The following is a 23,445-nucleotide window of genomic DNA, read 5'->3' as shown; positions in this document are numbered from 1 at the left end:
GCCACAGATAGAGTTTGGATGTACTGTACTCCCAGAACTCATATGGAAATTTGATTCCCAGTGTGGCAGTTTGAATCACGGGGGTTCCCTCATGAATGGATTAATGCTCTCCCTAGGTGGGGGGAGTAATTAGTGAGGTCTCGCTCTGTTAGGTCCCGCAAGAGCTGGTTGTTTAAAAGACCCTGGCACCTCTCCTTCTCTCTCTTGCTTCCTCTCACCATGTGATCTGCTTGTACCCGTCGGCTGTCTGCCACTTTCCGCCATGAGTAGAAGCAACCTGAGGTCTGTGCCAAATGCCGCTGTTCCAGAATTGTAAGTCAAATAAACCTCTATTCTTTATAAATTAACCAGTTTCACGTATCCTGTTATAGTAACACAAAAGGACAAATACAGCCACTATGGAAAATTGTTTGGCAGTTCCTCACAAAGTTAAACATAGAATTATAATATGATCCAGCAATTCTACTTTTAGATATATACCCAAAAGAACTGAAAACAATGACTCAAAGAGACATTTGCACACCAATTTTCATAGCAGCATTATTAACAATAGCCGAAAGGTAGAAACAATCCAAATGTCCATTAACAGATGAATGAATAAACAAAATGTGATATATACATACAATGGAATATTATCCACCCCTAAGAAAGAAGGAAATTCTGATACAGGCTATAAATTGGACGAACCTTGAAAACTTTATGTTAAATGAAATAAGCCAGACACAAAAAGACAAATCCAATTATACAAGGTACCTAAAATAGGGAAATTCATAGAGACAGAAATTAGAATAGAGGTTATCAGGGTCTGGGTGTAGGCAGTTATTATTTAAGGGGTACAGAGCTTCTTTTAGGAATGATTAAAAAGTTCTGGAAACTGATATTGGTGATGGGTGTACAACATGATGAATGCACTTAATGTCACTCAATTACATACCTAAAAATGATTAAAATGGTAATTTTATGTTATGTATATTTTACCACAATAAAAGAAGTCAACATCTACTGTTTAAAACAAGAATAGTAATGCCTTCTGTTATTTCATAGTGTAAGTGAAATATCTGACAACAACACCGCAAAGGAGAAAGGGAACAAAGGGAGTTAGCCTGTTATGAGATTCTTGCATTGTCGGGAAAGGGTAGAAGTACTAACTTAAGGTGGACACTATTATTCAAGAATAAATATTGTAAACTCTAGGGTAACCCAGTAAAAGAATGTGTAACTGGTCTAGTTATTTATTGCTGTGTAGCAAGCTACCCCAAAACTTAGTGGTGTCAAATAACCTCCATTTAATCACACTCACAATTATGGATTATGAATTCTTATAGGGCATAGTAGGTAAGTCTTGTCTTACTTCCAGGATGACTGAGGATTCAGCAGAGATGGCTTGAACAACTGGGAATGGCTGGGATAGCTCAATGGGAGCCCTATTTCAGAAACCTCAACTCTACTGAAGAGGCAGTCTTTTCCCCAACATATGTTCTTGTTACCTTTGTCAAAGATCAGTTGGTTGTACAAGGGTGAATTTCTCGGTTCTCTATTATGTTCCATTGGTCTGAGTGTCTGTTTTTATGCCAGCACCATGCTGTTTCGCTTACTAAAGCTTTGTAGTATAATTTGAATTCAGGTAGTGTTATGTTTCTGGCTTTATCATTTTTTTGCTCAGGGTAGCTTTGGCTGTTCAGGGCTTTTGTTGTTCCACATGAATGTTAGGATTGTTTTTTCTATTTCTGTGAAGAATGTCATTGGTATTTCGATGAGGATTGCTTTGAATCTGTAGACTGCTTTGGGTAGTATGGATATTTTCACAATGTTAATTCTTCCAATCCAAGAACATGGAATGTCTGTCCATTTTTTGTTTCCTCTTTAATTTCTTTCAACAGTGATTTGTAGTTCTTGTTGTAAAGTTCTTTCACCTCTTTGGTTAAATTGATTCCTAGGTATTTTGGGGCTTTTTGGTGACTATTGTAAATGGACTTGCTTTCTTGATTTCTTTTTCTGCTGTTCATTGGAGTATAAAAACTCTACTGATTTTTGTGTGATTTTGTATCCTGCAACTTTACTGAAATTGTTTATAAACTCTTAAGAGTTTTTTTTGTAGCATCTGATCTTTGACAAACACACCAAGAACATACGTTGGGGAAAAGACTGCCTCTTCAATAGAATTGAGGTTTCTGATGTAGGGCCCCCATTGAGCTGTCCCAGCCGTTCCCAGTTGTTCAAGCCATCTCAGTTGGATCCTTAGCTTGTCTATATATAGGGTCATGTCATCTGCGAACAGGGACAATTTGATTTCATCTTTTCCAGTCTGGATGCCCTTTATTTTTTTTCTCTTGCCTGACTTCTCTGGCTAGTACTTCCAATACTATGTTAATTAGGAGTGGTGAGAGTACACATCCTTGTCTTGTTCCTTTCTTAAAGCTTTTCCTCCTTCAGGATGATATTGGCAGTGGGTTTGTCTTATATGGCTTCTTTTGTGTTGAGATACTTTCCTTCTACCCTAATTTGCTGAGACTCCTTATCATGAAGTGATGTTGAATTTTTTCAAATGCTTCTGTGTGTACTGAGGCAATCATATGGTGGACATTTATATGTAGAAGAATGAAAATAGACTTGTTCCTCTCGCCATATACCAAAATCAACTCAAAATGGATTAAAGACTTAAATATACATCCTGAAAGTATAAAACTCCTGAAAGAAAACAAAGGAGAAATACTTCAGGAAGTAGGACTGGGCAAAGACTTTATGAATATGATCCCAAAAGCACAGGCAACCAAAGGAAAAATAAACAAATGGGATTATATCAAACTAAAAAGCTTCTGCACAGCAAAAGAAACAACAGAATGAAAAGACAACCTACAGAGTAGGAGAAAATATTTGCAAACTATGCATCCAACAAAGGATTAATATCCAGAATATTCAAGGAACTCAAACAACTTAATAATAAAAAACAAATAATCCAACTAAAACATGGGCAAAGGAGCTGAATAGGCATTTCTCAAAGGAAGATATACAAATGACCAACAGACACATGAAAAAATGCTCAGCATCACTCAGCATCTAGGAAATGCAAATCAAAACCACACTGACATATCATCTCACCCATTTAGACTGGCTATTATCAAAAAGACAGAGAATAACAAATGCTAGCGAGGATGCAGAGAAAGGGGAACCCTGCTACACTGTTGGTGGGACTGTAAATTGGTGCCATTATGGAAAATGGTACAGTTTCTTCAAACAACTACAGACAGAACTGCCATTTGGTCCAGAAATTCCACTGCTGGGTATAAACCGAAAGAAATGGAAATCATCATATTGAAGAGATACCTGCACTCCCATGTTTACCAAAGCTCTATTTATAATAGCCAAGAGTTGGAACCAACCTAAATGTCCATTGACAGATGACTGAATAAGGTAAATGTGCTATATCTATGCAATGGAATACTATTCTGCCATAAAAAAGAATGAAATTCTGCCACTTGCAGCAACATGGATGAATTTAGAGAAAATTATGTTAAGTGAAGTAAGCTAGGCACAGAAAGAAATAGTGCATGACCTCACTCATAAGTGGGAGCTAAAAAATAAATAAAAGAAAGGAAGAAAGAAAGATACAACAATCACAATAATACACTGAACTTTCAAAAGGAGAGAACAGAACTGAGGTTACCAGGGGTGGGATAGGGAGAAGAGAAGGGTTGGAGGTAAGGGAAGAATTGGTAAAGGGCCACAAAAAACAATTACATTGTATAATGTTGAATATACTAATTACCCTGATTTGAGTATCACATATTGTATACAGGTTTTTGTTTGTTTGTTTGTTTGTTTGTTTTTAAAGATGACGGGTAAGGGGATCTCAACCCTTGGCTTGGTGTTGTCAGCACCACGCTCAGCCAGTGAGCTAACCAGCCATCCCTATATAGGATCTGAACCCGTGGCCTTGGTGTTATCAGCACCACACTCTCCCGAGTGAGCCACAGGCCAGCCCTTGCATACAGTTTTTGATAGGACTGCTTTTGCTGCATCCCATAAATTTTATTATACTGTGTTTCCATTTTTGTTTGTCTAAAGATTTCCCTTTAAAAGTCACATATGACAAGCCCACAGCTGAATAATACTCGACAGTGAACAGTTGAAAGCTTTTCCTCTAAGATCAGGAACAAGACAAGGATGCCCACTCTCACCACTTCTATTCAACATAGCATTGGAAGTCTTAGCCAGAGAGATTAGACAAAGGAAGAAATAAAAGATATCCACACTGGAAAGGAAGAAGTTACATTGTCTCTTTTTGCAGACAACATGATTTTATATATACAGAACCCTAAACACTCCACCAAAAAAACTTAGATAACTAGTAAATAACTAAATAATTAAATAACTAGTAAAGTTTAATTAGACCCTTATCTCACACTACATACAAAATTCAACTCAAAATACATTAAAGAGTTAAATGTAAGACCTGAAACTGTAAAACTAGTGGAAGAAAACATGGGGGAAAATCTCCATGACACTGGTCTGAACAATGATTTTTTGGATATGACCCCAAAACACAGGTGACAAAAGCAGAAATAGACAAATGAGATTACATTAAATTAAAAAGCTTCTGCACAGACAAGGAAATAATCAACAAAATGAAGAAAATACCTATGAAATTGGAGAAATTATTTAGAAATCATATATCAGATAAGGGGTTGATATCCAAAATATATAAGGAACTCAACTCAATAGCAAAAACCCAAGAACCTGATTAAAAAATGGGCAAAGGACTTCAATAGACATTTCTCAAAAGAAGACATACAAATGGCCAACAGGATATAAAAATTGGCCAACATCACTAATCATCAGAAAAATGCAAATTAAAACCATAATGAGATATCAGACCTGTTAAAATGGCTATTATCAAAAGACAAAAGATATGTGCATGTTGGCAAGGATGTAGAGAAAAGGGAAACCTTGCCCACTGTTGATGGGAATGTAAATTAGCACAGCCACTATGGAAAACAGAATGAAGTTTCCTCAAAAACTAAAAACAGAACTATATAATGCAGCAATCCCACTACTGGGTGTATATCCAAAGAAAATAAAATCAGTATGTCAAAGAGATATTTATATTCTCATGCTCATTGCAGCATCATTCACAACAGCCAAGATATGAAATCAACCTAGGTGTACATCAACAGATGAATAGATAAAGTAAATGTGGAATATATACACAATGGAATACTATTCAGCCTTACAAAAGAAAGAAATTCTATCATTGCAACAACATGGATGAACCTGGAGGACATTATGTTAAGTAAAATAAGCCAGGCACAGGAAGACAAATACCACATGATCTCACTTACATGTGGAAACTAAAAAAGTTTCTGGGCCATAAAGCAGGTTTCAACAAATTTCAAATTATTAAAATCATACAAAGTATATACTCTGGCCTCAGTAAAATTAAACCAGAAAGCAATAACAAAAATAATTGAAAACTCCTAAATATTTGATAATTAAACAACATAGTTATAAATAAACCATGGGTCAAAAAAATCACAGTGGAAATTTTAAAATATTTTTAACTAAAAGGTAATAAATATCAAAACCTGTGGGTAACTTTAAAGGAATGTTCAGAGGGAACTTAATAGCTTTAAATGCATATATTATAAAATAATAAAATTGAAAATCTAAGATCTAGTTTTCCACCTCAAGAAGTTTGAAAAAAACCGGAAAATCATACCCCCCAAAAAGTTGAAGGAAAAAACAATAAAGATTGGAAATCAATGAAATAGAAACTAGAAGCAAAATAGAGAAAGCCAACAAAGCCAAAGGGCAGCTTTTAAAAAAGATTAATAAAATTGATAACCCCCTAGTAAGATATATGTAGACAAATGGAGAGAAAACACATATTAGCAATACCATTATAGATCTTATAGACATTAAAAGGATAAAGAGGGAAAATTGTAAACAATTTTATGCCAATAAATTTGACAATTTAGATGAAACAGACAAATTCCTTGAAAAAGTAATTTACCAAAATGGGCACAAGAAGAACTACACACCTGAATCTTCCTACATTATTAGAGAAATGGGATCTATAGTTTAAAACCCTTCCACAAAGAAAACTCCTAGTTTGGATGGCTTTGCTAATATATTCTTCCAAACATTTATAGAAGAAATAATACCAATCATACAAATTCTTGCAGATAATGAAAAAGAAGAAATATTTCCTAACTCCTTTTATGAGGCCAACATAACCTTGATATCAAAACCTGTCAAGGACATTACAAAAAAAAAAAAGGAGGGAAAAATTACATCCATAAACAATTAGGCAAAAATCCCAAACAAAAGTTTAGCAGATCAAATCCAGGATATATCAAAATGGTAACACATGATGGTAAAGTGGAGTTTATTCAAGCAATGAAAGTTTGTTCAACATTTGAATATCAATCAACGTAATTTTCCATACAAAGAGAATGAAGAAGAAGACCAAATGATCATCTAGCAGATGCAGCAAAAACATTTGATAAAATTCAACACCCACAATTTTCATAATAAAAAAAATCTCAGCAAACCAGAAATAAGATTAACTTTCTCAAGCTGATGATGAGTTTCTACAAAAAACTATAGGTAACACCTTAGCCAATGGTGAAACATTACATGCCTCTTGCTATGTTCAGGAAAAAGATAAGAATGTACATTATTACCATTTTTATTCAACATTGTGCTGGAGGATCTAGTCAGTCTAATAAAGCAAGAAAAATATGAAAGGTATAAAGTTTACAAAGGAAAAATAAAACTGTCATCATTCAATGACAACTTGGTTAAGTAGACAATCCAAAGGAATCTATTAAAAAAATTAGAAGGAATAAATTGATACTAAATCAGAATATAAAATTAAATTACATTCCTACACATTTGAAATAAATAATTAGAAAATAAAATCTAAAAAATAATATCACTTACAGTAGTATCAAAAAAAGTCAAATACCAAAAAAAAAAAAAAAAAAAAAAAAAAAGTCAAATACCTAGAAATCAAATGAAAGATATGTAAGACTTCTACACTGCAAACTACAAAACATTTTGTAGAGAAATTAAAAATCTAAAGAAAGTATATCATGTTCATGAAAATTCAATATAGCAAGATGTCAGTTCTCCCTAAATTGATCTAATTCAATGTAATCCCAATTACAATCTCAAAAAATTGTAAAAATTGATAAGTTGATTTTAATATTCATGTGAAATGGAAAAACCTTAGAATAGCTATGATAATACTGAAGAACAAAGTTGGAGGACTATACTATCATATGTCCACACTTACTATATAGGAAGTAATATAGACAATATAGACAAAATACATCAATGCAACAGAACAGAGACTATAAAAACACTTCACATATATGATTACATGATTTAAACAATGACACCTCTGCAATTTATTGTGAAAAGGATGATGTTTTCAACAAAGGTACTTGATCAGTTGGAGATCCACAAAGAAAAAAATGAACTTTGTTCATACTTCTCAACATACACAAAAATTAAATTGAAATGGATACTAGATTTCAATCTGAAACTAAAGCAATTAAACCTCTAGGAAGAACATAAGGAAAATATCGTCTGAATTTGGTTACATAAATTTCTCAACAGTACACAGTAAGTACTAACCATAAAGAAAAAGAAACAAATTGGACTTTATTAAAATTAAATGTACTTCTCTTTATCAAAAAACACCTTTAAGAGAGCAATGAGGCCAGCCTGGGAGAAGATATTTGCAATACATACATTCAATAAAGGACTTGCATTCAGGATATATGAAGTACTTCTCCAAGTGAGTATTTACTGCATAATAGCACAGGTGATGGAATTTAGAGGTTTGAAGATCGAGAGGACAGGTGAAGAAAAGGGTAGGGATATTTATATCCTCATCATATATAAAGGGGAGTTGAGTGATCCTACGTCAGCCTGATGGAACAAGAGATGAAGGCTTAGATATGCTTTAAAGCAAAGGGTAACAAATGGAAGAACTAAAAATAATGACATTATCATACTGGGAAGAGAGATATTAGCAGGGTTAAGGAGGATAAGTAACAAATTTTCAATTATCTTTGCAGGAAGCCAACAGATAGCTTCTGAAGTTGATAAAAAAATAATTGTACTTGTACAAGCATATTATTTAGAAGCATGGAAGTAAGTACTAGAAGATCGACAACAAAAAATAGTTAAAAGTGGCTGGCTGCCTTTAGAATATGAGGGTGAAGAGTGGAATTGGGTAAAAGATTTGCTTTTTATTATAATATTCGATATTATCTTACCTATTAAAGAAATACACATATTACTTTGATAAAAATATTTTAAATGATTTTTTAAGTCCCTTCATTTACATTACCATGACTATGCAAATAATTCAGTTATAGGGCCAAGTAATGTGCTAAAACTATGGATCCTTTTTTAGAAGTCACCTTCTGGGCCACTTGAAATAGAATGTATCTGGAATCAAGATCAAACGTACTATATTCTCTTCACATCTTAGAACAATTTTAATCTCCCTTATATTTGAACCATGACTTTCATGGTTAGCTCTTTTTTTAGAGATTCTAACCTTTTTTTGAGATCTAGCCTCTGGTACCATTTTCCCCCAAAATATAACGCTCTTAGAGTTATTCAACATCTTGATCTAATTTAAATTGATTATTATTTTTATTTCCCTCAGGTTTTTTTTTCCTTTCTTTTTCTTTTTGTTTTTATATCACTGGTTTTCCTTGGTGAACCTTGGTTGTCAATTAATACTTAAGAAAGTAGATCTGTGTCAATTTTTCTAGGGAGCTAGTATGTGCTTTTGTGTCAGTCTCCTGTTTCCCCAGTGTTCTCACTCATGAGTGGGAAGATTGCCTGGGAGCTTTGTGACATAAGTGTAACAAGTCAACCAGCAGGCTTTCTTTAAGGGGTATGTCCAGGTAGCCAGCTATTAAGCAGGGTGTCCCTTGAATATTAAAATTAAATGGATTTTACTGTGGAGTGCCAAAGCCATGCTAGAACTAGCTTTCCCAAATAGTTCATCTGATTTTTTTTCTTTTGGCACCTGGCCTGTACAGGGATCTGAACCCTTGACCTTGGTGTTATAACACCATCCTCTAAACAACTGAGCTAACCAGACAGCCTATTTGACTTTTCTTTTTTAAAAAGAGATAAGCCTTCAGGGTTTGGTGGCGGTTTTTTGGGTTTTATTTTAGGGGGGGGGGGTGTTTTGTTTTGTTTTGTTTTGTTTTTCCTAACAGTATATGTTAATCTACCAGCAGATTTTGACTAGTGGTAAATATCCTTCTACCAGCAGCTCTGGGTCTGGAAGTGACAGTGGAGACAAATGGCACAGCTGTTCCATGTACAGGCCTTCAATTAACACCTTGTCTTCTGTCCTTATCCTTCCAGCCCTTTTAAATTGCTAACTCCAAATTCATATCTTTTTAGGGGTTCTGATGACAAACCAGTGTCCTCACTGTAGCCCCCTGAAGTGCGTCTAGGCAAGTGCTTCTACACAGTTTTGTCCAACAGGATGCTATCATGGAGGTTCAGTTTTCCAGAAAATTGATAAAATTTCTTCTCGGCTCATGAACACCCTCCTCTCTGTTATGGATTAACCTTCTATATATTGTCATTTCAATGGGGTCCTAGAGGGATAGAAGGTGAAAATGTGTGCTCAGTCTACCAGTACACACACACACACACACACACACACACACACACACACACACACACACACACACACACACACACACACACACACATCTTTATTTATATACATGGCTTCTCTACTGAAGCTCTCTTAAAGGTAAGTGTATTATAAAATGTCCAGCATAGTGCCAAGAATATAAAACAGTTATTCAAAGATGTCTGGCTGGGGACATGGGAGAAAAGAAGTCACAAATGACAGAAAAGCATAAGCCTGGATAATGAGTATGTTAATGGAACCAACAAAGAAAGAGTAGGTTTTAAAAGAAAATTATTATTTTAGTGTTGAAAATCAATGTATGTCCCAGCATAGGTTTTATGGCTTTAGTAGAGTCAAAAGAGGCAAATAATGGAAGCTATTTTGCAAAATTTAGTTAACTGATACAAAGGTTGTCTTGTGTGCTAGAAACAGAGCTATACCACTTCACACAAAGTTATCAGGCACAGAGTACTGCTGCTATCAGAGAGAAAAGAGTGAAGTCATTGTAGGTCTTGACTCAACTTGGAATATTCCTTATACCTATAAGATCAGCTCTATCAATACAACAGCTTGATAACTACTACATTAACCCAGATATAAACTTTAAGCTCTCCAAGAGTAGGTACTCAATAAATATTTAATGAGTGAATATATCCCTAATACCTGCTCACAAACCTGATTCCTGCGTCAAGAAATAAAAGGTTTAGAGATGAAAGTCAAATGAACCTATTAGTGACACTTTCTTGATAGTAAGTAGCCTTTTCATTGATTATCAAAGAGCCTGGCCCTGACCAGGAACTGAATAAATATGTGTGAAGCTAATGAAATAATTAATTATAACTTTTTGAAACTTAAAAAAAAGTGTGCTTTTAAAGTGAAGGGTGGTATACAATTCTGTACATATGCCAAAACTACTGAATTGTATATTTTAGGCAGGTGAACTTTATGATATAAATTATATCTTAATAAAGCTGCTAAATAAACTCACAAGGAAACTTTTCCAGGCCTGCTGAATGATTCTGGCAGCTTTATCCTGCTTTGTAAATTCTGATTCCTGTTGCCAAGGCATTTGAAAGTCCTAACAGAAAATAATAAAAAAGGATATATTTAAAGTTATTTGATATGCTTTGTAATAAAATCATCACTAGAACTCAATGAAAATTAGATAGACAGTTGTATAAATGAAGCAATGAAAAGAAAATATGGTATCAAAATAATTATAATAAAAATTAAAACTCACCTATCATTGATTGCCTAATATGTACCAATTTGTTTATTTTTTCTAATTCCAACAACAATCCTGCATAGCAGATTTTACTAATATGCTTGTATTTGAGATGAGAAGACTGAGCTTCGAGGCCTAAGGTCAAATAGTGAGTAACAAAGCCAGTATTGAATCCAAGTCTCTTTGTCTTTAAAATCCACAACCTTAGCATACTCTGTTGTATGACTTCAAATAAACATTTTCTTTTCTTTTTTTTTTTTAAAGATGACCGGTAAGGGGATCTTAACCCTTGACTTGGTGCTGTCAGCACCACGCTCACCCAGTGAGCTAACTGGCCATCCCTATATGGGATCCGAACACGTGGCCTTGGTGTTATCAGCACCACACTCTCCCGAGTGAGCCACAGGCCGGCCCCCAAATAAACATTTCTTAACACGCATAGAGACAGATTTGCATCCACAAAATTGCCCAGGCCGCTAAACCTAGAATTAGAGATGATTCCAGATTTTTTCTCTCTTTTTGACTATTAACTACATCGACTACTTAATACATAATGCATTAAGTTGTCAAAAAAAAGATGAAGTTTGACTAGTAAGGAACAAACAAAATCACTAATTCTAATAATAATTTGTTTTAATACTGTGAAGAATTTAGAAATAGTCAGAAAGACATTATAATTTGAGTCCTTTAAAAAGGTGCAGAGAGCTAAATTATTATTTATGCTTCTTGAACATTTATACCTTAAAAATCATCTCATTCAAAATTGAATGACTGAAATACTGCCATTTGTGGCAACATGGATGAATTGAGAGAAAATCATGTTAAGTGAAATAAGCCAGGCATAGAAAGAGAAATACCACATGTCCTCACTCGTAAGTGGGAGCTAAATAATAAACAAATATGGGCAGACCCCCCCCCCCTTGTGGCTCACTCGGGAGAGTGCGGCGCTGGGAGAGCAGCAGCGCTCCCGCCGCGGGTTCGGATCGGATCCTATATAGGGATGGCCGGTTCGCTCACTGGCTGAGCGCGGTCACAAAAATGGACAAAAAAATAAAAATAAAATAAACAAATACATTTTTTAAAAAAAAGAATGATACAACAATCATAATATGTTGAACTTTCAAAAGGAGGGAAAAAAACTGAGTTACAGAGGTATGACAGGAAGGGGCGGTTGGTGAAGGAGGAACTGGTAAAAGGCCACAAAAAATGTTTACATTGTATAATGTTGAATATACTAATTATCCTGATTTGAGCATCACATATTGCACACAGGTAACGATATAAACTCTGTACCCCACAGATATGTATAATCAACTGCATTACAATAAAAAAAGAAAAATTGAATGACTAATTAGGTCAAATAATGAAACTGTTCCAGTGTTCTCCAGTGTTATCAGAAGAGTGATATGGAAGAATTTTCTCTTTGTGTAGGTTATATCAATTATATACAACAACTGTATTCATTTTTCAGAATTCATAATAAGAAGAAATACAAAGTATACACAATTAATTCATTGCTTTGGTAGTTTTCTTACATATAACTACAGAAGGAAGACTAGTGAACTAAAAGACTGAAGATGTATTTTAGTTTTAGTTCCTACCGCTACTTAACGTAACCTGGGACAAGTAGCTTAACATCTTAAGGCTTTAGTTTCATCATTTGCAAAATGAAAGCACTGCAATAAATTAACTCCAAAGTACTTTTAGTTTCACAACTCTGAGTTTACATTATAAAGGGCATAATGCTCTAATGGTCAAATTAAAGGGGGGGGGGAAGCTTTGCATTGAACACAGGGAGAAACATGGATTTTACTCAATCTCAGAGTTAGTAATAATTCACAGCATGTCATGCATTGCATTTACAGTAAAAATACGGTTCTGAGATGCTTTCTCATAGTCCAAAATAAATAAATTTTGCTTCAAAGTTTAAAATTCTGAACTGCTGCTTGTAAAATGCAATATGTATAAGGATTTACAAATCCCAGAACGCTGAAATATTTAAACATACAACACACATCTATTAAAATGTGTGCTATATTTAGAGAGACACAGACCAAACATAAAAACTACCTAAAGCATATGCTATTTATAGAGAAAATAAAAGAAAAACCTATTTATATTTTTTCTTAATTTGTTATTTTCTCTCTTGGTGTTTAAAATCATTCAGAAGCTTAAAACTAAAGGTGTTTTCTTCCTAACTGTGTTTATTGTTGAGTTTCTTAAATAAACATTTTTAATAGTAGGAGAAGGTTCTCTATGAAAAAGAATTTGTCTTTTTTCTTTCCTTACAAATAGCTTTAACAAAAGGGAAGCACGGGGAGATTAAGTCTTCAGGCTCTGAAGATAGACCAGGATTTAAGTCTCAACAAATTCTACTTCATACTTAGCTGTTTGATCCTGCATAATTTACTTAACTTATTCAAATTTCAGGTTTTTCATTTGTAAAATATAGGGACTGAGAGTACCTACCTCATAAAATTATGAAAATTAAGTCAGATAATACAGATAAAGCATTTAGTACAGTTTCTGGCCCACCATAACCACTCAATAAATCTTATAGACTATTACAATACAAACTATTTTCTAAAATAAGAACTATTCATGTGTATTATTCTGTTTAAAAAATTGATGTAACTGGACATTTTAAGCACAACTATTCTCTTAATTTACAAAGAAGTATTAGAACAAATGAGAAGGAATAATATTTGGGGTGTAAAAGATTTGTTAATTTTGACCAAAGGACAGTATTTCAAGAAATTCTCTTTCTAGTCAACAGATGGAGAAATAACAAAATATAGTTTATCTTTGTATTTTAGGACACTTCAGGAAAAAGTTTTCCTTGTGAATGATGTGATAACCAGTTTTAATAAGTTTTAAAGACACTGTCACTATTTGTCATTAAAGGAGATAAACATAGAAGATAACTCTGTCATCTGAAATTTATTAATTTAAAAAATCATATCAAAATGTGACAAAAAATAGAAAAATAATTATAATAAATTTTGATACATTGTGGTCACCTCTATTCATTACTCTTAGGTTTTCTTGTCCATGTTCTTTTTTACTGGTCAACATATACAATACAGTTATTATTTGGTTATAAAATCAGGACAATTAAAAAATAGCATTAGAAATATATTAAAAATATCATTCCCTATTTAACATCTCATTACTGTTTAAAATCCAAAATATTTCAAAACACTGTCTAGACTTATTTACTTTAAAGGATATTATGTAAACAATACACAAATTCAAACAATATAGAACTACAGAGTAAAAAGTAAAAATTGTCCATCCCCCATTTCTTCTAGCCCAGTTCTGTCTTCAAAGGCTATCTCTGTTAATAGATGTGTTTCTTCCAGATCTTTTCTTATATATTTAAAAATTTTAAATATACGTATATGTGCCTGTGTACATACATATGCACATAGTTTATATATATGAGTACATTTGTATATAATATACACATTGTATATACACAAATATCTTCTATATACACATATACAAACACATATATATGTTTGAATGAATGTGATCAAACTATATATATATATTTTTTTACTCAACAATATTTGTTGAAGACTGCTCCATGTTAATACATATAGATCCTACTCATTCTTTTTATAGCTGCACAGTATTCCTAAGTATGGATGTCATAATTTACTTAATCTTTCCATTCATTATTGGACATTCAGATTGTTTCTTTTTTTTGGTTATGATTGCAAAAGGAATATCCTAGTACATATATTTGTGTATATGTGCAACTATTCTTGTAGGATAGATTTTTAGAAGTGGAATTGCTGTGACAAAAGGTATTCACATATATATTTGCATTGACTCTCTCTGGGAAGGGATACAAGTAACTGTTAAAAGTATTTGTCTCTAGGGAGGGCCCAGCAGACCAAGGGACCTAGGTTCAGGAATGAAAGAGATATTATTCCAGTATACTCTTTTATACTGTTTGGTTTTTTTCACAATGTGCATGTAGTTCACATATATGAGGGTACTACAAAAAGTTAATGTAAAGATTAGCATTACCTTTTAATTCTATTTTTCCATGAACTTTTTGAAGTATATAACTCTATTTTTTTAAAAAAGAGCATGTATATTAAAATTTTGACACTGTCAAATTGTCCTAGAAAATGTTGTCCTGTGTACCCCTCTCCCACAACCAGGCACACTGTGCCAGCACCTCAGGGCCCACGCTGGTACCCAAGGAATAGAGAAGGGGACCGGACCCCTCCTCCCACAACCAGGTACACCGTGCCAGCGCCTCAGGGCCCAACCAGGGACCAGAGGCATGGAGAAGGGAACCAGACACACCCCACAACCAGGCATACCGCCAGCACCAAGGAGCATGCCAAAAACATCACCTCCATGTGGGTGGCCCTCCAAAGCCAAGACAATAACCATGGCTGCCACGAAAGTGGCTAGACAGCACAACCACCATGCAGATGGTCCACCAACCACTGGAGTGCATTGACACAAGGAGAGTCACCAGCAGAAATAAAGAAAAGAAGAGGCTATCTCTCTCCACAAAGCCCATTTCAGAGTGACAGAAGTTTCCACTCTATGATAATATCAGGTGTGACCTGATCACACCTCTCAGCATTGGACAGATCATCTAGGCAACAAATTGACAGAGTAACCATTATTCTTTGAGAAGAAGAGAAGAAATCTAGGGTAATTAGAGGGAGAGGGTGGAGTGAGACGGGGGTTGGGAGAGATTGGACAAGGGGTATGAAGAATAATTACAATTTGTACCAATATATATGCTAGTAATATTGATTTGATTAACATATCTCAATGTTGAACCCCAAAAATATGTATAATCAATTTTGGTTCAATAAATAAATTAAAAAAAAAAATGACCTATGGGAGTGCTTAATTCTAGATTTTACAAAAGTAAAAAACTAAAAACATAAATAGGACATTAGGGCTATAGTATGTCTTTTAATACTCTTTCCAAGAACTAAACTGTGTGATTTTTATCTTTATCAATGGATAGTGATTGGTTTTCACATATAAAGCAACACACGTGTGTGATATCATGATAGCATTAGTGCTAAGTCATGAAAATTTCAACACTTTCCCAAATACATTCCAAATTTTGTAGATAAAAATTTAATACAGTTTTAAAAATCCCTTTTAATTGACTGTGTGAACATGTTGTAGCCAACTTATTGGGCACTTTGATCAAAATAATTTTACCCAGGCTTTCTGCACATACCTGCTTCCTTCTTCTCCTGTGACATAGGCTAAAGGGTGTTTAGAGGCTGCCAAAAAAGTAAGCTATTATTATCTTCTATTGAAATAATCAATATCCTTATTTGTGTATTTGTTGAACATGTTTACTATCTATATCATCTCCCTACAATTAAGTTCCTTCAGAGCAGACTATTTCTTCTCATTTATTGCTATATCCCTCATTTCCAGCAAACAGTAGGTGATCAATAAAAAATACTAGTTGGATGACTGAAAAGGAGATTGGTTAAATAAATTATCATGCATTCATACAATAGAATACAGTGAAAATATTAAAAGTGATGCTGTAAATGTACCTATTGACATGTAAAATGGTTTATATCATGATGTTCAATTTTTAAAAAGCAGTGTATTAAACAATCTGTAATAAGCTATTTGTATTAACTCCTCCCTTCCTTATTCTTATATTGTATGCAATTAAAAATTTGGGCCCTATTTAGTGTTACAGCAGGATTTTTTCTTTTTTAATTAGTAAGATGAGGGAAGGGGATGAGTGTGTATGTGTGTGTTGTGGTTGTTTGTGTGTAAGAAAGCTAAATCCTCGTTTTGTATTGATAAGAAGTTACCAGATAATGGCTAAATCTTGAAGAAAAAAAAAAGTAAAGAAAAGTAGAATAACACGTTACTTAAAATGTTATTTTAAGGAGGTAAAAACCAAAAAGAAGTGCATGTGCAATAAAGAAGATAGAATAGTGGGACAGAGAATGATCAGGGGCATTTTAACACAAGTAGTAAGGGAAATCCTCTCCAGTGGAGAGACATATTCATGATGGAAAGAGTCAACTATAGGAAAATCTGGTGGAACAAGGTTCCAGGCACAGGGAACAGCAGATAAAAATGCCCTGAGATAAGGAATTTGGTGATTTCAAGTGGCTGAAAGAAAACAGTGTCAGTGGAGGTCAGAGAAAAGAGACAGGTGTGGAGTATGCATAAAGCAAATGTACTTCACAGGGCCTGGTTTTCCAAAGCCTTGCAGTTTCAAATATTGACCTTGCAAACGACAGGAAATTTTCCCCAGGCTATAGTCTCTATTGTAAGATAAAGAACTGTAACACAGCAAGGTTGCTGGCTCAAAGACAGACAGGTTACTGACTGATATGTCAAGATACTGGGAAATTGCTGTAAGAAGAGAATGTTTGCTAAAATCAAGCTTTTGTTAGTGGATAGACTTAATTGCATTATAGAATGTTGCCTTGCTTGTCTTACTCAATGTTACCAGTTTCTATTGTTAAACTTGTTAAACTATACTTAGCAAAAACCCCACCTATGTTCTCTTCCTGTAACTTCCTGGTCTGTAGAAAAAATGTGGGAAGAGAACTCCAATTCGTGGTTAATTTCCCAAATGAAAGGAATGCCTCTCTCTTGAGGGTTCCGGGAGATTAACCCCTTTTCGGGGCTTCTCACTGCTCAGAAGAGATGGGCTTTGAGTAATCTTTGGCAGCTCTGTCACCCAGGGAAAAGGGGTGACAAATCCGTGGGAGGCAAAGCAACAGACAGGAGAGTGAGAGTTAGGATCAGGGAGGAAGGTAGGAGCCACATTATACTTATACTGGAAATCAACTGGAATGGTTTCAGTAGTTTACTGAATGAAGCTTGTGCTGGGGCTCAATAGAGTCAAATTTTGCATTTTCAGGAATTTTGTGATCTGGTCTTTAAACAAAGCCATTATTAAAAATTAAATTATTTAAGCCTATTACAGGGTTTAACAGTGGAACTATTGATATTTTGGGCTTGATAATTTTCAGTGGTGTGGATTGTCCTGTGCATGGTAGGACTTTAGCCGGATGTCTCTCCTCTATTAACCAGGTACCAGTAGCACAATTTTGATGACCAAAAAACATCTGCAGCCATTTCCCTGGTTGAGAACCACTGGCCTATTGTATCTGCAAGGTGGAAATACTATATTAATGGTGCACTACTGCTCATCTCTTCCCAATTCCTGAGGCCATGTCAGTAGCTTGAAATTGGCCATGGTGAGAGTATTCACATCACAGAAATTGTGAAATACTACAAATCAGTACTTGATTTATTGTTTTGTTGGTTGTCTAGATTTAAGAAAGTGATGGTGAACATGTTAAGTAATGCAGATTAAATTTAAAAGTGTGTCATATATGTTACCATTACATATGAATAGCACAAAATATTGAAGAAATATTTTCCAGTATTCAAAATTACTATCTGACTCAAATAAGTCACTCACATCATTGAGGAACAGTGAAATTCCACATATTTTAAGAAAGAGAACCTGCTTAATTGTGTCAAATGCTTCTGAAGGGTCAAGTAAATTGAGAATAAAGAATTAGATTTGGCCAGATAAAGTCACTAGTAGTCTTGGTAAGTACTGTTTCAGTGGAGTCCCAGGGAGGAAAGAATGGGGTGGGCTGAAGAAGAGGGAAAGTTGAGACAGTAAGTACAGTAACAATTCTTTGGGGCACTGTAAGGGACAGGAGAGAAGGGGTAGAAGCTAGGGGTGGGAATGGATTCAAGAGTTGGGTTTTTTTCGGTTTTCAATATGGGAGATATTAAAGCATGTTAAGATGTTGTATATGATATGACCCAGTAGTGAGGGAGAAATTAAAGGTGTAAGGGAGGGATAAATTAAAGGATGAAACTCTTTGAGTAGGTGCAATAGGACACAGTCCAGAGAAGAAAGATGGGTAGGGCAGTTGCTTGCTTTAGATAAGAAATAAGACGATTTCATGTGGTTATTATGAGGTTCCAAATCAATTAATCAATGCGAAAACATTCATAAATTGTCAGACTCTGTACTATCAAACCACTGCTCAGGTAATGAAGTATATCTTACTACATCCAGGTGCTACCTGCAGATTCAGAGACAAAGATTTTTTTTTTTTTTTTTTTGGTCTTTTTCGTGACCAGCACTCACTCAGCCAGTGAATGCACCGGCCATTCCTATATAGGATCCGAACCCGCGGCGGGAGCGTCGCCGCGCTCCCAGCGCCGCACTCTCCCGAGTGCGCCAGGGGACAAAGATTTTACAAGCGTATTACCTACTTTGGGAGATACGATCCCAAATCAATGATAACTTTTATTATACTGATCTACCTTTAGACTTTGTGAGAAAAAGCCCACAAGATGTATTTGGCTTCTCCTTTTCACTTACTTTAAAAGATGTGAAATAACTTGCTGGGATCGGAACCCATACTTCTTAACTCCTGTACTAAATTTTATTGATAAACGTGTTTCATGCTCTTGATCAGTTTCGAAATTTCGCTTTTCCTTTTTACCTGTGGTCCTTCCTATTGAGGAAGGGGACAGACAACTACTTAACCTGCTCCTTAAAAACGCCTTTCCCTTTTTCACCTCTTAATAGTTAAATGACAAAACGTAAAACCATATCATGAGTCGAACAGAAAAAAAAAGTCCAGAAAAAAATGTGAAGTAGTTGAACAAGTATTTCCTCCTCCGTCGGAAGAACGAAGTAGGGAGTGGGGGTCTGACAGCGCGCAGGATGGACAGGGAGGGCTTTTCAAGCAGACCCACGCAATTTCACCAACGGCAAGGCAAGGAAGCGCCGCGGAAGGGGTTAATCCCGGGGAGATTATAAACTGGAGGCGGGAGGCCTAATGGGGGGCTTCAGAGGGAAGAAACGTCCTTACGAGGAACGGAGGGGCACGGACATCAAGGGGATAGGGACTTTAGGGCCCTGAAGCAGGGAAGGCTCAGACCAGTGGCCACAGAGACGAGGGGAACAGGCGTGGTACCGGCTGAGAGGGCGGGGACACCAGTCCCTTCACCTGCCAATTGTCGCTGGCCCGGGTTCCACTTGTTTCTTTGGTAACGTCGCAGGCGGAAATGACGAAAATCTAGTTCCGTTCCCCCCCCCCCCCGCCGCCGCCCCCTTAGCCCCGCCTTCCAGGCCCCGCCGCTCGGTCCCGAGCTTCCCTCCACCCAGACCTCCACAAGTCCCGGGGATCCAAAAGGAAAGCGTGTGTAGAGCGTTGGTCCTGTCAGAAATTCTCACTGCCGTTGTCAATGGCTCTGAGGCAAAAGATTTTGGAAGAGGACCAAAGTGTCTGCGAAGTTGGGCTTAGTATATTATAAAGTCCAGCCACTTCAATCAAGGACCTTAAAGATGTTAGAGAAATATGATGAAATCTTTTCTATTTGATTAATTTAATTTATTCATTTGTAAATAAGAAAACTGATCCTTGTAGCGAATTGACAGATCTTGATCAAAGTCAGAGAGTGACACGTGACTGCAGTCCCATGCTATTTCTAAATTTAGCTCTTTAGCTAGTAAAGCCTAAACCAGTTTTTAAGTGAGAACAGATGACTTCCTAGGGTTTTCAAATAACCTTAAATTATAAAAGTACTGCGTATCTAAAGCAAGTTCGGTTGCTTGAATTGTGAATATCTGATGCTTTGGCATGCTTTAGTTAGTCACGAATTATCGCAAAATATTCTCATTCACAACTGCCCAATTCTACTATTTCCCTTCTATGCTCAAGGATATAAGAACGTCTAGGGGGAAAAAACACCCGAAGAAAAATTTCCTAATATAATAGAAACATCTGCACAGAAGAAATTCCCTGTAGGCTAATTCAGTGACTCACTGAGCTTCCAGAGTTCTTTAAAGTCATTATCACAGGCTGTCAGGTTAACACAGTTGGTCAGTGTGGTGTTATAATACCAAGGCCAAGGTTTTGGATCCCCATACCGGCCAGCCGCCAAAAAAAAAGAAAAGAAAAATCATTATCACAATCATAAGAAGCAGGGGGCTGAGTTTTAGTTCCCTTTCATGTAGTTACCTTGATGAATTAATATACAATAGCTATGAATAATAAACTATAAAAGTATAGTCATGGAAGCATTATGTATACTGGTACTTAGCTTTTAATCTAGTTTAAGAATATAAATTCAAAACAACAAAACAACACAACATGAATGTACTTAATGCCACTGAAATGTATATTTACCAGTGACTATAATGGTACATTTGTGTATATTTTACCACAATTTTAAAAATTAAAATTAAAAAACCACAAAACTAAGCCAGTAAATAATTCAGAACAAAATTTTCTAATTGTAGGGAATGAAATATAAAAACACGTTTAAGGTATACTACCTTGTTTATATATTCCTTTTTTAAAAAAGCTATTTGTAATGAAGTCGCTGTCTGAATTACTAAAAAAAAAATTACAATAGTTACTATTTGAGTATTCTTTATGTAATTTCTACTTAGGCTCAGACTTTCTTATGGTTCTAATACATGTTGAAATCTATGAATTCTTCAAAAGAAAAAGGTATCTTTCTTTAAAGTAGCCACAAGGGATCACTGAAGCTCAAAACCCTCACGTGTTTATTCATTTATAAGCATGAGTTTAAATCTAGAAATGAGCTTAAATTACTAGGAAAGAGAACTCAAAAGAACTTCTGGGTGGTTTCATAGAAATCTTTTCTTCCTTCCTTCTCTGTTGTCCTGTCCACTCATTTTCTTCCTCTTCTTTTTCTCTCTCTTCTTCTTTTTCTTATCATATTTCTTATAATATTTATGAAATTAACATTATTGCTTTCCAGTTGGAAGGCAAAGATTTTTCTTTATAAACCATGTAAAGACAAGAGATAAAGCAGCAAAATGAATTGGTATGAGAGAAGGGGAAATATTCATAGTGCAGGGGAAAAGTAGTCACAATTACATGACATTTTTTTCCTCTGCTGCTTTGGCACTGGGACAAACTCCAACAGTGGACAAGACTGCCCCTTGGATGTGATCATGAAATCTTTTAAAATCGTGCCAAATATCTCATGTAGTAGAAACCAACGCCACACATGAGGAGTGGGTGTAGGTCAGAGGCCTGCAGTGGCCAGAAGGAAGCCGTAGGGACCTTTAAGCAGGCGTCAATATTCCTGTTGAGGTTTGACGAGCCTGGGGGAAGGGAGCTGGCACTTCAAATAATTCTTTGCACAGAAATCTGTCCTCACCCCCAAGACTCCTTTTAAGGATTTCCCTGTTGCTTTCTTAAGAGGGGCTTATCAATCCACTATGCTAGTAGCAGTGAATGATTGTTCAAAAATCAAGATAAGGGCCCATATCGGTCTGAATTAGAATTTCCCTTATTCCTGCTTTGATATGCTAAATGATACAGGATTCTCTCTTTCTATAGGGCAATTTAAATTTGTTAGCAAAAGAATTATGTAATGTTGGTACTGATGTCTTGGTAAACTGCTTTCAAAAACAAAAATCCAGTAATCAATCAATCTCTGATTTGTAGAATTTGCCAGTTTCCGGTGCTGAAAATACTCTCACCATGGTCAGTGTTAAGGGACCAATGTGATGTCTTTACATGTGAAGCTGGGAGCAAAAGTCCAATGGAGAGCTGGTAGGAGAGGGCTCTAGAACATCACTGAGCACTCTATTCTTAGAGAAGTTGTGTTTGTGAACTCTAAGCTTGCCATTGTAGGACCCCTGCTCTTGGATACTTGCACTTTATTTTTTATTTCAGTGGCTGACGTCGGGATCTGAACCTTCAGCCTTGGGGTTACGACACCACACTCTAACCAACTGAGCTAACCAGCCAGCCCCGGATACTTGCACTTTAAAGGCTACTTTCTGTTACATTTGGTCTCAGACGAGAAACATAAATTTACGTTGGATCCTGCATTTAACAGTTGTAGAGTTTAGAGGGAACAGAAAACTTTCATTGTGGCAATGAGAACAGAATCTCGTAATAGCCTTCCCTTTACAAGTCTTTATGTCACCCCAAATTATTCCAAATCAGGGAGTCACTTAGTGAAACACCCCAGTTTTAAATGATAGAAAAGTGGGGCAGAGGACAAGGAATTTTTCTTGGAGGATACATTTAGCTCCCATCAGGTGGCAGGTTCCTTCCTTTTCCATCCCATTGCTACAGTGCTAGTGGTACTAGCAATGCAGGTTTTGGCAGGAGGGTTCTCATTATACTTTGGGGACAGGAAAGTTGAGCAGATGGAGTGAGGTGTAAAGGGGAAACAATCTTCATGTTTCTCTAGCTGATTCATTTGTCATCTGAAGCTTGGTACTTCTGGCTGCCCACTAGTTAACAATAAAGGTGTGGATAATAACCCTTGGAAACCATGGATGGAGGCTTACTCTGTGCCTATTTACTACATGCCCTGTACTAAATTATTAGGACCACTTTTTTTTTTTTTTAAAGATGATTGGTAAGGGGATCTTAACCCTTGACTTGGTGTTGTCAGCACCACTCTCCCAAGTGAGCTAACCGGCCATCCCTATATAGGTTATCTGAACCCATGGCCTTGGTGTTATCAG

General features: G+C 35.7%; 1 protein-coding gene across 1 annotated transcript in view; it reads right to left on the bottom strand.

The window, feature by feature from the left end:
* LOC134374607 (protein MFI) overlaps positions 1–10,751 on the bottom strand; it is a 47,817-nt gene extending 37,066 nt beyond the window's left edge. Inside the window, exon 1 of the mRNA XM_063092446.1 lies at positions 10,671–10,751. Coding sequence (XP_062948516.1) covers positions 10,671–10,751 — 81 coding nt within the window. The remainder of the gene's footprint in view (positions 1–10,670) is intronic.
* Positions 10,752–23,445: the final 12,694 nt, after the last annotated feature.

Source organism: Cynocephalus volans, chromosome 4 (assembly GCF_027409185.1).
Source record: "Cynocephalus volans isolate mCynVol1 chromosome 4, mCynVol1.pri, whole genome shotgun sequence".
Lineage (NCBI taxonomy): Eukaryota > Metazoa > Chordata > Mammalia > Dermoptera > Cynocephalidae > Cynocephalus > Cynocephalus volans.
Note: the sequence above shows the minus strand (reverse complement) of the source record. Positions and strands in the feature narration are given on the sequence as shown.